This window comes from Montipora capricornis, chromosome 14 (genome assembly GCF_036669925.1).
Source record: "Montipora capricornis isolate CH-2021 chromosome 14, ASM3666992v2, whole genome shotgun sequence".
In the NCBI taxonomy this organism is placed as follows: Eukaryota; Metazoa; Cnidaria; class Anthozoa; order Scleractinia; family Acroporidae; genus Montipora; species Montipora capricornis.
In genome coordinates this window covers 41294293-41306792 of record NC_090896.1, presented here as the reverse complement: position 1 = coordinate 41306792, position 12500 = coordinate 41294293, and the positions used below count along the sequence as shown (strand labels likewise).

The 12500-nt window shown below is 38.4% G+C and overlaps 1 protein-coding gene across 1 annotated transcript in view; it reads left to right on the top strand.

Moving 5' to 3' along the window:
• Window positions 1-5516, top strand: part of LOC138031989 (uncharacterized) — a 9750-nt gene extending 4234 nt beyond the window's left edge. Inside the window, exon 2 of the mRNA XM_068879576.1 lies at window positions 5505-5516. Coding sequence (XP_068735677.1) covers window positions 5505-5516 — 12 coding nt within the window. The remainder of the gene's footprint in view (window positions 1-5504) is intronic.
• The last annotated feature ends 6984 nt before the right edge of the window (window positions 5517-12500 follow it).

Genomic DNA, 12500 nt, shown 5'->3' with positions numbered 1-12500 from the left:
TAGGCACTTCACAATTACAACACTCAATAGTGATGTTGTTTTAGTCGGTTTTGGTATCATTGTTATTTAGTAAACATAAATTGCTCCTTAATTCAACACTACCATGCCATTTGGAGTTCCTAGCCACATAATAATTATAATAAAAATACGAATTTAAAAAGCTATCTAGGACATCTAGACATCGACTGCAACGTTAGTTCCCTTCAGAAATCTCTATTGCTGGGAACAGTACACTTCTTAAGGAAAATACTCTGTCTGAGGTACTTGTTGTGACTTGACACTAAGTGTATACACAAGAAACTCAGCATTAATCACAGTGTGAATTCAAGGCAATAATAATAATAATAATAATAATAATAATAATAATAATAATAATAACAATATACTAAAAACGTTACTATTATAATATTAAAAAGGGGAAATGGCGGTATATTAATCTCAATATCTAGACCCTGCTAGTTCGACCTCAAAGTCAGTGCCTTGAATATTTAACAGTTCGCGTCTTCTCCTAGATGAGCCTCTCTAACATAATCAGGCCGATCTTAAGACAGCAAATGGTACTAAATAATAATAAAAATAATAATTGTGTCTTGAGAATGCATAAGATCAATGAAAAGCTTGTATTCTTTGTAGAGAATGTGATGAGGAGTTGAAAGATCATACTCCGAGCTAGAACAAACACAGGAATTGAAGAAAAAGGGGTGCTATCAAGGCTACGCTATCAAGGCTACGCAACCTAATCTCATCCAAGACCAAGCTTCAACTGTACCTAACAGCAATTCTCCCTCATCTGACGTATTGTCAGATCGTATGGCAATTTGTTAAACGATCTGAGAGGCGAAAACTGGAGAAACAGCAAGAACGCGCTCTAAGAGTAATTTACAACTGCACGACTAACACTTATGACAATCATCTACGCTGTGTAAAGCTGCCCTCTCTCTACAACAGGCGGCTTCAAGACATTGTAACTTTTAATGTATAAAGTTAGCAATGGCTTGGCGCCTGATTACATAGTTGAACTTCTTAACACTGCAAACAAAGGTTACTCCTTAAGAAATGCTGAATTTGAAATACCTCGCTACTCTACAGTAAGAAACGGAAAACATTCGATCAGATATCAGGGTCCATATCTTTTGTCCAGACTACCCTTACGTGATCGACAGCGACAGTCAATGGACAATTTTAGAAAAAACATTTGAAAGAAAGACCTGACAGCTCTAATAGAGGGCACGTGCATCAAATGCAATTTATGCACCACCTAACCAGCTTCGCAATGAAATCTAATCTTATTTTATCTCTCTTTGTCCAGTGACTGCCGCTCAATTGAATTGTTTAGCTGATACCAAGTAATTATAGACTTGTCAATATTTTAGATTAGTCGAGACTAAGTAATTATAAACTTGTAAATATTTAGATTTTCTCTGAATCAAGCAATTTTAAATTGGTAAATATTTTGGAGTTTTGGCTTTTTTAAATTTATTTTAACTTTATTTTATTTTTCTTTAATTTTCCATGTGGAATGTTCTTTTAGTGTCGACAATTAGCTTATATTTAGCTAAATACTTTGACACTTAAATAAAGTTCATTCATTCATTTATTCCTGATGTCGCACTAAGTGTACACACTAGCATCATGCATGCATACGACAACTGGTCTCCAGAAAAGTATGCAGAGTAAAGAAACAACAAGAACGGGGATTAGATCTAGCATGCATTGTGCCACAATGCAGAAGAAACCAGCCCTTATCTACTATGTGGCTGCTCTGCTATAGCTCAAACAATCCATAAGTCGAGGCATGATAAAATCTTATCACCGCTATACCACCGTTCCTGTTATCATTATACAGCATGGAAAACGATGACTCCAAAGCCTGGTATAAGCAAGCTATCCCCAAAAGAAGTATTGAAAATGACCAAGCGCTATCTAGAACAAATACTCTGGGATACAGCCATCTACATAGATGGCTGTAAACACCACAGAATGGAGCAATAAGCCAGATATGACCATCTACAATAAGAAAAACAAGAAAATCATACTTAAGGAAGGAACTGTGTTCAACGTAGCACCAATCAACGACAGGGATGAGTCTAAGAAGAGAAAGTACCTGGACCTACGATTAGGACTACGCAAGCTTTACCCTGACAACGAGATCAAGTAAATCAAATATAATGTTTAACTTCCTGGGAGATTTCAACAGCACCCTATAGAAAGGACTTTCTGACCTAACCCACAAGAACGAAACCAACAAACTCCTAACCAACTGCCAGAAATTGATCATCACACAAAACTGTGAAGTCATCAAGAAACTCTACAGTTTGCTTTCAAAAACTGTAAATGGAAAGATATCAATAAAATCTATAACAATAATAATAATAATAATAATAATAATAATAATAATAATAATAATAATAATAAGAAGAAGAAGAAGAAGAAGAAGAAGAAGAAGAAGAAGAAGAACAAGAAGAAGAAGAAGAAGAACAAGAAGAATAGGGAGTTTAAGCAAATCACTACGGATGGTGCTACTACGGCTGCAGTGACTGAAAAGGTCTGTGTAGACTACGTCTCGGTGGTCTGCTAAATTTTAATGAAGATCTCACTTCCAACAATCAAAAACTTGGGTTTGTGAATTTTAGGCAAGAAGTAAATGCATGAAGTTCTAGGGGTGTTGATGATGAGATTAGTGGCAGTGTCCGGTAATTCTTGATTAACTATAAGATTTTGAATGGTGTCTTTGACAAGATTTTGATTGTTGGAAGTGAGATCTTTAGGGATTTTGGCATAAAACGAGGTATCCGAAAGTTGCCGCAAACCCAACAACCCAGGTCGACCTATCGTTTTTGCCTGTAGTTGCCCCACCGATCTCATTTCTAGCTATTTAGACAGGATTATGACGTCTATCGTCAAATCTTTGCCATCATACATTAAAGACAGTACACACGCACTACAAATTTTCCGCGATTTCAATTTCTCCGGCCAAGACAAACTTATTTTCACCATGGACATTACATCTCTATACACAGTCATTCCTAACAGCGAAGGTCTTCAAGCACTTAAACACTTTTTCGATCAACGCACTGTCAAAGAACCTAGCTCGGAAACGCTCCTCCGCCTTGCCGAACTAGTTTTAACGCTTAACTGTTTTTCATTCGCCGGTAACTATGACAAACAAATTAATGGTGTAGCGATGGGCACAAGAATGGGACCTAGCTATGCCAATCTTTTTGTAGGATATGTTGAACACCAATTTTTTAATCAGTACAACGGCCCCAAACCTGAACTCTACGGCCGCTACATCGACGACTGCATCGGCGCTATTTCATCCAGCAGAGAAGAACTCGATCAATTTATAACCTCCGTCAACTCTTTTCATCCGGCTCTTAAATATACCTGGGAAATTTCGGAAACTTCATTGGCTTTCCTAGATATCAAAGTTTCTATTAGAGGCAACGTGCTATGTACTAGTGTGCACTACAAACCTACTGATTCACACAGTTATTTGTTGTATTCATCGTCACATCCATCACATGTCAAGAACTCCATTCCTTATTCTCAATTTCTTAGACTTCGACGTCTATGTAGTGATGACTCCGATTTTTCCAGCAAATCAGAGGAGATGTGCCAGTTCTTCGAAAAACGTGGCTATCCTGTCTCTGTGGTCAAAGCGGGCCATCATCGCGCCCAACAATTTGATCGACAGTCGTCACTACAAACGTCACAGAAAGATAAGAATGACAGAATTCCATTCACCCTCACTTTCCATCCTCATAATCGCGCAGTCAAAAGCATCATTCTTAGTAATTTTAAATTACTCCAAAATGATCCCGAGACTGGTAGAATCTTTTCGCAACCTCCACTTATTTCATTCAAACGCGACAAAAACGTAGGCAACTTTTTAGTTAGAAGCGCGCTCAAAACCAACGAGCAACCCGGCACTTTTAAATGCGCGCGCTCACGATGCAAAACTTGTCTTTTCATTGTTAACACTAGCAAGATATCGGGACCTAAGCGATCTGTTAAGATCACCGATCGTTTCACATGTACCTCCGCAAATGTCATTTATTGCATAACCTGTACGTCATGCAATAAATTATACATTGGTGAGACAGGTAGACGACTAGGTGACCGATTCCGCGAACACCTTCGCGATGTTGAGAAGAATGACAAGGATGCATCTAAGCCAGTCGCTCGCCCTTTTAATCTGCCTAACCACTCCAAAAAACACATGGCTATCTGCGGCCTTCCCCTACATCTAGGTACGACGGAAAGCCGCAAGAACTCACTTCGTGCTGAACTCACTTCGCCATTCCAACACCTTTGCCAAAACTTATCGTAAGTTCATAATACGGATTTACAAGCTTATGAGAGGCAACCTTGACACAATCCTTGACTTAAATTGACTTTAAAGGATATAGTATCCAACAGAATTCTTAAAATGCCGAGATGTCCTTTGCAAAGGGCCAGAGAAGCGAAATAAAGCCGACGTAGTAGCAACTACGACAAAACATCGCGACTCACGTAGTCAGATTACACATGCGTAGTGTTTCATTTTGGGAGAAATTTACTTCCGGCAGCCGTATTAGCGCCAGCCGTAGCGATTTGCTTAAAGTCCCTAATAACATCCTGCTTCCGCTGAACGACGACAGAAGGATGGTCAAAGAAGGTTGTTTGAGTGTTACATTAGGAGTGTATCAGAGGATACAGAAAGAGACTGGTAGAGCTGTGAAGAGACCGTAACACCAAGGAAAGAGCTCAAAGAAGTTACCAATCAGAGATTGGCTTATCAAGTACGCCAGATTAAAACCAAGAAGTGGCGAGAGACTGTGGAACCAGGGGAAATAGCTCTGAGAGAAAAAAAATTAATATTAAGAAAATGAAACTACAAAGCATATTGCCACAGACCTACCACATTATGAAAAATCATCTGTTACCCAAGAAGAACACCGAGAGAATCCTCTGCGAAAGGATTCTGAAAGTCATGCGTCTTGAACAGGGAGTAGAATTACCATCAATGAAGTCAAGTGATTAAGTATAGCTGAAAGCAAAGTTAATGAAGCTCTGAAGAGGATTCAAACCCAAAACATCACTGAGCTGAATTCTTTAGTGTACGTATCTGTCACTACAAAAAGAATTACAGCGCACTCAAGACGAGTGCGCTGTCCTGGAAATAGGAACAGAGTATACCTACCAGACGACTATCACACCAGGGAAGTAAAAGAGGAGGCTCTAAATACCGGTCATCACTTCTTTCCATCCCTCAAACTGACATTTCCCTTTTTATTTAACTTATACGACGTACAGTCTACTTTAGACTTCAAATCTACTTCAACGAAACAAAGATTTTAAACAAGCTGAGAAGATTCACAATAGGCGAGGCAAAGAGTTGAACCAGGATCGATGGCTTCATCTTGCAGTTTCCGATATCCACTAGCTAGACTAACGAGACAACCTTCCGGAAGATCGAATTTTTTAGAGTATTTTGTATTTTGTATTTTGTATTTTTTTAGAGTATTTTGTAGAGTACCCAGCAAAACGATTGAAAGTTAACCGTCTTCAAAGGGGTTTTTAGACCTAAATACTGTAGATCAGCGCGGCATAGCTATTTCTTGTTGAACTAAAGCTGTAATTTTGCCTGTTTTCATTCTTTTTAGAGCGGTAAGCTTGTCAATATTAACATGGGATATTGCGTCGTGTAATTGTTACGAAATGTCCAATGTCAGTTTGAGGGATGGAAATAAGTGTTGACCCTAAATACCTTGGCATTTTACAATTGGACCAGCCGGACTCTTAACACCAGCATAAAGGGCAAAATAACATCGGAGTATGTCAGAAGAGTTAAAAAGTTGGATAGATCCAAACTGACCTCGATACGAACGCACTGCAATGCCAACACCACGGTGTCAGAGGTAGCAGCAAAGGGCGGGGTAAGTCATGCACAAGCAATAGCTGACAGAGTAATAGAGTGGTCTCGCGAAAAGAGGGTTCAATCAAACGCCGATAAGTGCAAATAACTCAGGATCTTCTTTGCCAAGGGTAAAGAGTCTTTGATCCTCTCATCACAGAAGGGAAGAAGCGAATGATCTAATATGGAATGACCATGTAACTGGGATAACCAAAAAGACCAGTAAGAGACTATTTTCTAACTCAGTTAAAAAGAGCGGGAGTTCCGAAACAAGATCTAGCACTGTTTTATGTATCGTGCGAGAGGTCTGTTGTAGAATACGCAGCATGTCTTTTTTAAGGGTCTCCTCCCGTCCGTAAAGAACGAGCTGACAGGGCTCGAGAAAAGAGCAATGTCAATAATAACCTCGGGGAAAGTGCAACTTAGCTTGGCTATAAAGATGGGGGTAACACCCATTTTAGAGCAACATTACGTACTATGTAGCAAGATTTTTGATAACATTGTCAGTGTCCCAAATCATAAACTGAATGCGCTCCTTCCTGCAGTCTATGACAACTCGCGCTATAATCTAAGACGACAGCGCAATTTTAATATGCCAAAGCTTTGTACGAACAGAACAAGTAATACTTTTATATATGCGATGTCGAAATAGTCTGGGTTGTAGTTTTATCCCACTTACATTCATATTTTATTTTTCAACACAAATACATGATATAGAATTTTTAATATTAGCCTAATAACTAGTTTTTGACTTCTTCTTCTAATGTCTTATACGTTTTAAAATTAACATACTTAAGTAAGATTCCATTCCAATTGGAACGTAACCTATATCTACCCTCATTCTTAATATTAATAAGTTCTGTTATATACCCTGGAGCAAAACCCTTAATAGCCTTATATACTAAAAGTAAAATTTTAAATTCTATGCGAAATGTAACAGGCCGCCAGTGCAAATTATACAATAATGGTGTTATTCTTCAGTACTTAGATTCGTTATATAGTAATCTGGCTGCAACGTTTTGGACCCTTTGAATTTTATGTATTTGATAGACTGGTAGGCCAAAAAGAAGGCTATTGCAATAGTCTATACGACCACTAACAAAAGCATGAATCAGCTTTTCAGTAGATGCTCTAGACAAGTACTTTCTAATTTTCCTAAAGTTATACAAGTAGTAGAATGCTAATGAACAAGTCTTGTTGATATGTGAGTTCATTGACAATGTGGAATCAAACCACACTCCCAAGTTCCTAACAGATGACGTAGGTGTTATTTCAAACTGACCAATATAGTAATGTTGTTAAGTTGAACTTTGGCGAGCTGTTGTTTGGTGCCAATCACAACAAACACAGTTTTGTCATCGTTAAGAAGAAGTTTATCAGTAGTCATCCACAATCGGATATCATTAACACATCTTTCCACGGCCGCAACAGCTTCGTCTTGACCAGTCTCATCAGTAGGACAAAACGAGACATAGAGCTGTGTATCGTCCGCATAGCAATGTACCGTTGGTAGGTGATGTTTAACTACATCAAATAGTTTACTAGCATAAACAGTAAAGAGCAGCGGACCGAGACACGAACCTTGAGGTACTCCAAAGTTCAACTTAAAGCTACTAGATTGTGTTGTATTGATTAAGATACGCTGGCATCTTTCGTCAAGATACGAACGCAACCATTCAATTACTGTTCCAAATACTGCAAATTTAGAGCTGAGTCGCTTCAACAAGATGTCATGGTCAACTGTATTGAAAGCAGAACTCAGGTCTAACAAAATTAATAAAGTAAGATGTTGCTTATTCATATTCAATAGGATATCATTTTTAACTCTTAATAAAGATGTTTCAGTGCTGAAGTATCGTCTGTATGATGACTGATAAGGCGGATACAGATTATTAGTGCACATATGCTTTTGAATCTGTTCAAAAACAGCCCGCTCAGTTAACTTTGACGTAACTGGTAAGTTGCAGACAGGACGAAAATTTTTGAATTGACAATCCAGGCCAGGCTTCTTCAGAAGTGGTAATACCAAGGCTTCCTTCCATGCTTTTGGGAATTCACCAGATTGTAAAGAGGTGTTAATTAGCGTAGTGAGAACAGGAAGCAGAACATCACATTGATTAACCAGCCAAGATGGCATAGGATCCAATAAACATGACCGTAGTGAGGACCGCTGCATTATCAACTTCACGTCATTCTCTGTAAGTTTATCAAATTCACGTATATATTGAACCGTAGGAGCCACATGAGGTATCGACGTCTCATGTTCACAGCTAGAATGAATATTATCCAATCGATTCCTTATATCCAAAACTTTCTGTACAAAACATTTTTCTATATTCCATGCGAATTATTTCTAATCAATATTAGGTGGTATAGCGTTGCAAGGTTTTCAATTAAGAAAACTCTTACTAGCCTTAAACAATTTCCGTTGATCACAACTATTTTCCTCAATAAAATTAGTATAGAAATCCTTACGTGCTTTGTTCATCAATGATACTACAGCATTTCTTTTTACTTTAAAGATCGTGAGATCAACGGCATTTTTCGTCTTTCGCCATTTCTTCTCTGCTCTTTTTCCTTCCCGTTTAGCCTCCCTTATTTCTTCATTAAACCACGGAACACGAGGTCTTACCACAATTGTCTTGGTCAACAACGGTGCGTGTTTGTCTAATGTAGCTGTGAAAGTTTTATCATAACGATAAACTAGTTCATCAAGAGAGTTCGGATGGTTTGTACATAAGTCAGATTTAGCCAAGTCAGACTGAAAATCCTGAATATTAATAGCTTTATATTTTCTATACGAAACAGTCTTGACAGAAAGAGAAGGTTTTACGCTATTCAACTTGAAAAGAACAACCCCATGGTCTGAGATGTAACTATCTACACGAGGAGTCTCGAACTACATCATCTGATAGTCTAGTTATGACTAAGTCCAATGTGTGCCCAAAGATATGCGTTAGGTTCTTCAACATGCTATTTTAGTCCCAAAGACTCAATCATATCCATTAATTTAGTCGCATCGTTGTCATTTGAATTATCTACGTGGATGCTAAAATCACCAAGATTTAGTATAATAATTTCCTCATTTGATAACAAGAGTGTTTCAATATATTCTAAAAATTCATTTAAAAATGTCCCAATCGTAACTTTATGTTCGTCCGAATAAGGCGGTCGGTAGATAATAAAAATACGTAGGTTGTGATGTTTTGATTGTACTAACCACTCCGAATATTCAAATGACGTTTTCTCTCCGGCTTCAATCTTCTTGGCGGCTAGTGAGTCACGATAAAGCAGAGCAGTGCCGCCCCACGTCCAGTTGATCGAGCATGATCAGCTAGATAACAACCTTCAGGACAGGCTGAACATCTAATGGTGTCGTCATTTACGTTAAGCCATGTTTCGGTTATAGCAAATATGACAGGGATGTCCATTTTGACTGATGCATTCGGAACCATCTCGAAGAAAGCAAAGACCTGGTTTGGAAAGTTAGATCCACCTGACGTCATTGGAAGTACAAAGTTGTCTCGGAACTGCTTAAGACTGAGAAGAACATAAGAGAACTGGAGACAATCGTATGATGACAGTAATGATGATGATCATGATTTATTATATAGATAGTGATGAAATACCCGGATTTTTCCTTTTACTAAAAAATCATATCTTCACCGCGCGCAGTGAACATATCATTCTTGTCTTTCACATGTGAGAATATACGTTTCCTCATGGTAACGGACACGATAAGTCAATAAAACGCGAGCGTCCTCTTCATTGTAAGGTACTTTAGTGCTTTAATATAATTGGTCTCTACTACATTAACATTTTTATTGCAAATTTTACATTATCGTGATTTGTTTTTCATAACTTTTATGTCTTGTTTCATGTTACACAACATGCGTGTTTTAACGGTTGGTGACCACTTTTTCATCATTTGGAAAATGGGTAAAACAAGTTGTTTTAAATCTGGACATTTCATCAATATCTATATCATAAAGAGAACATTGCATGGCCCCTTCGGGATACGAATTCTATCTTCTCGTGCTGAAAGTATCTCTCACTCGTTCGCTTCGCTCACTCGGAAGAGATACTTCCAGCACTCGAAGATAAACTTCGTATCCTCGCGCGGCCATGTAATATCCTCCAAGATATAATAATAAAAATAATAATGAGACAAATCGTGGGAGATCTGAATTCAAGAGGATTGGAGACAAATCCAGTGCGTTGTTAAATAAGATAAGATACAGTAATTTCTTTAAATGAAATGAAATTAATGTATACTTGAAGTACAGGTTATTGACGCCGAGTGAGAAGTGATCCTCGTACTTTGCTGAAGAATTTAAGCAATTGCCGCTTTTTATAAACATCTGAAAATTTCAGGTGGTTCCAACGGGATTCGAGCCATGACCTCTGCGATACCGCTGCAATGCTCTGTCAATTGAGCTAGGAAGCCACACAGTTGAAAGCAGGTCAATTTGTTGGGCTCATTTGTTCCCGTCAAGAACTCGATGAATGAAATGAAATAAAAAGAATGTGTATTTGAAGTGCGGGTTATAGACGAGTGAGAAGTCATCCTCGCACTTTGCCGGACAATTTAAAGTGCTAGAGCAGTTTTCAATTGAGTGTCGTAAAACCAAAACCAAAGTAGTTACTTTGGCCAATCAAAAAGGACGGAGACCATCCAGTAAACCAATCAAAACTCGAAGTAATTACACGTAGCCGTCACAAAGCGCGGGAAAATGTGCACGCGCGAGCCACAATTGGTTTTGGTTTCACTTTTGATTGGTTGAAAAAGTGGAGCGAGAACTTTGAACCAATCACTGAGTGAAGTAATCATAAACCAAAGTAATTCACTAACTACTTTCGACACTCAATTGAAAACCGCTCTACCATGACCATTTGGATTTCAAAAGTTTGTTAACTAAACACTACTTGGCCCAAGTGTTACGCCTTAATTTCAAAGACATCTCCTTATTCACTGGATGAAATAATGCATTTGATTATATTTGGCTTTAAGACAAATATGAGACAAATCTGATATTATATTTGCCCTGGTTGTGAAGACAACAAATGTGGGATAAATATAATTTCATATTTGTCCCTGATAAATGCAGGACAAATACTGTTTGAAATTGAAGCCATATTTAGGCTTAGTACAAATATAAGACAAACTAAACAAATGTATTAAAAAATGAAAACCACAAGCTAAGGCTTCAATAAATCTGTCATCTCCAATTTTCCTACTTCATGGTCCTCATGTATAGAAATGATATTACGTACGTTAATCCAACAAAGTGGGGCAGCGATAAACAGAGATCTGAGGCGGACCATTTTATTAAACAAACCGCCATGGAGACAAACACGGGAATCTCTTGCTAATATTTTCATGGAGCAAATTGAAACAAAGTTAATCCAACAAAGTGGGACAGCGATAAAACAGAGATCCGAGGCGGACCATTTTATTAAAAAAGCTAACAAATCCTCCCTCAAGTAAAGCTATGATCTTCGCAGTTATGAACGCAATTTCTGCAATTGCGTAGAGAAGCCTGAAAAATTTAGGACTTCAACGGGGTTTGAACCCGTGACCTCGCGATTCCGGTGCAACGCTGTAACCAACTGAGCTATGAAGCCCCTGACGTTGGGAGCTGGTCATTTGTGGCTTCTCTACGCAATTGCAGAAATTGCGTTCATAACTGCGAAGATCATAGCTTTACTTGATTTCATATCCGCAGTTCATATATGATTCATTTCATATAGCATTTCATCATTGATTTATTCCTCACGGGACCATTAGAACTCACAAATGACCAGCTCCCAACGTCAGTGGCTTCATAGCTCAGTTTGTTAGAGCGTCGCACCGGAATCACGAGGTCACGGGTTCAAACCCCGTTGAAGTCCTGAAATTTTCAGGCTTCTCTTCGCAATTGCAGAAATTGCGTTCATAACTGCGAAGATCATAGCTTTACTTGATTTCATATCCGCAGTTTATATATGATTCATTTCATATACCATTTGATCCTTAAATTCCTCCCTACCAACAAATTCACGGCCGAAATATCAAAGAACGAAATCAGGTTGCTCGACACAGTGGTATATTAATTAAAGAGGAACGATTTAAACACGAATCCATCACGGACATTCAAACTGATTACAAGCCGACTGAAACCTTTCAATAGGCCCTTTGTATGACCGTGTCACATGACCTTGTCAATCGTAAAATGTGGTCGTGATTTCTGCCAGAAATGGAGTTAGCACGACCCTGCCGGGGCGACCTTGAAGACCACACTGAAGGACTCCTTTCAGGCTTGCTACTAACTTCCTATTTTAAATCAGTCCCAAAAGTATGACACAGTGGTATTTGAATCTTTAAGTCAGATTGCCCAAAACCCACAAGAAAATTAGACACACCACCCCCACCCCCTACTTTTCTTACAGAATTTTAAATAAAGACTGATTGTTACTTCCCGTCATGCTCTGTGCACTGTTGATTTTGTGCATCGTACTCACAAACAACAGTTTGGTCCCATTTGCGATTGCAAACATGCTATCTGACCTGGACAAAGAAATGAAAGTCAAAAATCCGATATTTCTGTTGATATACAGGATT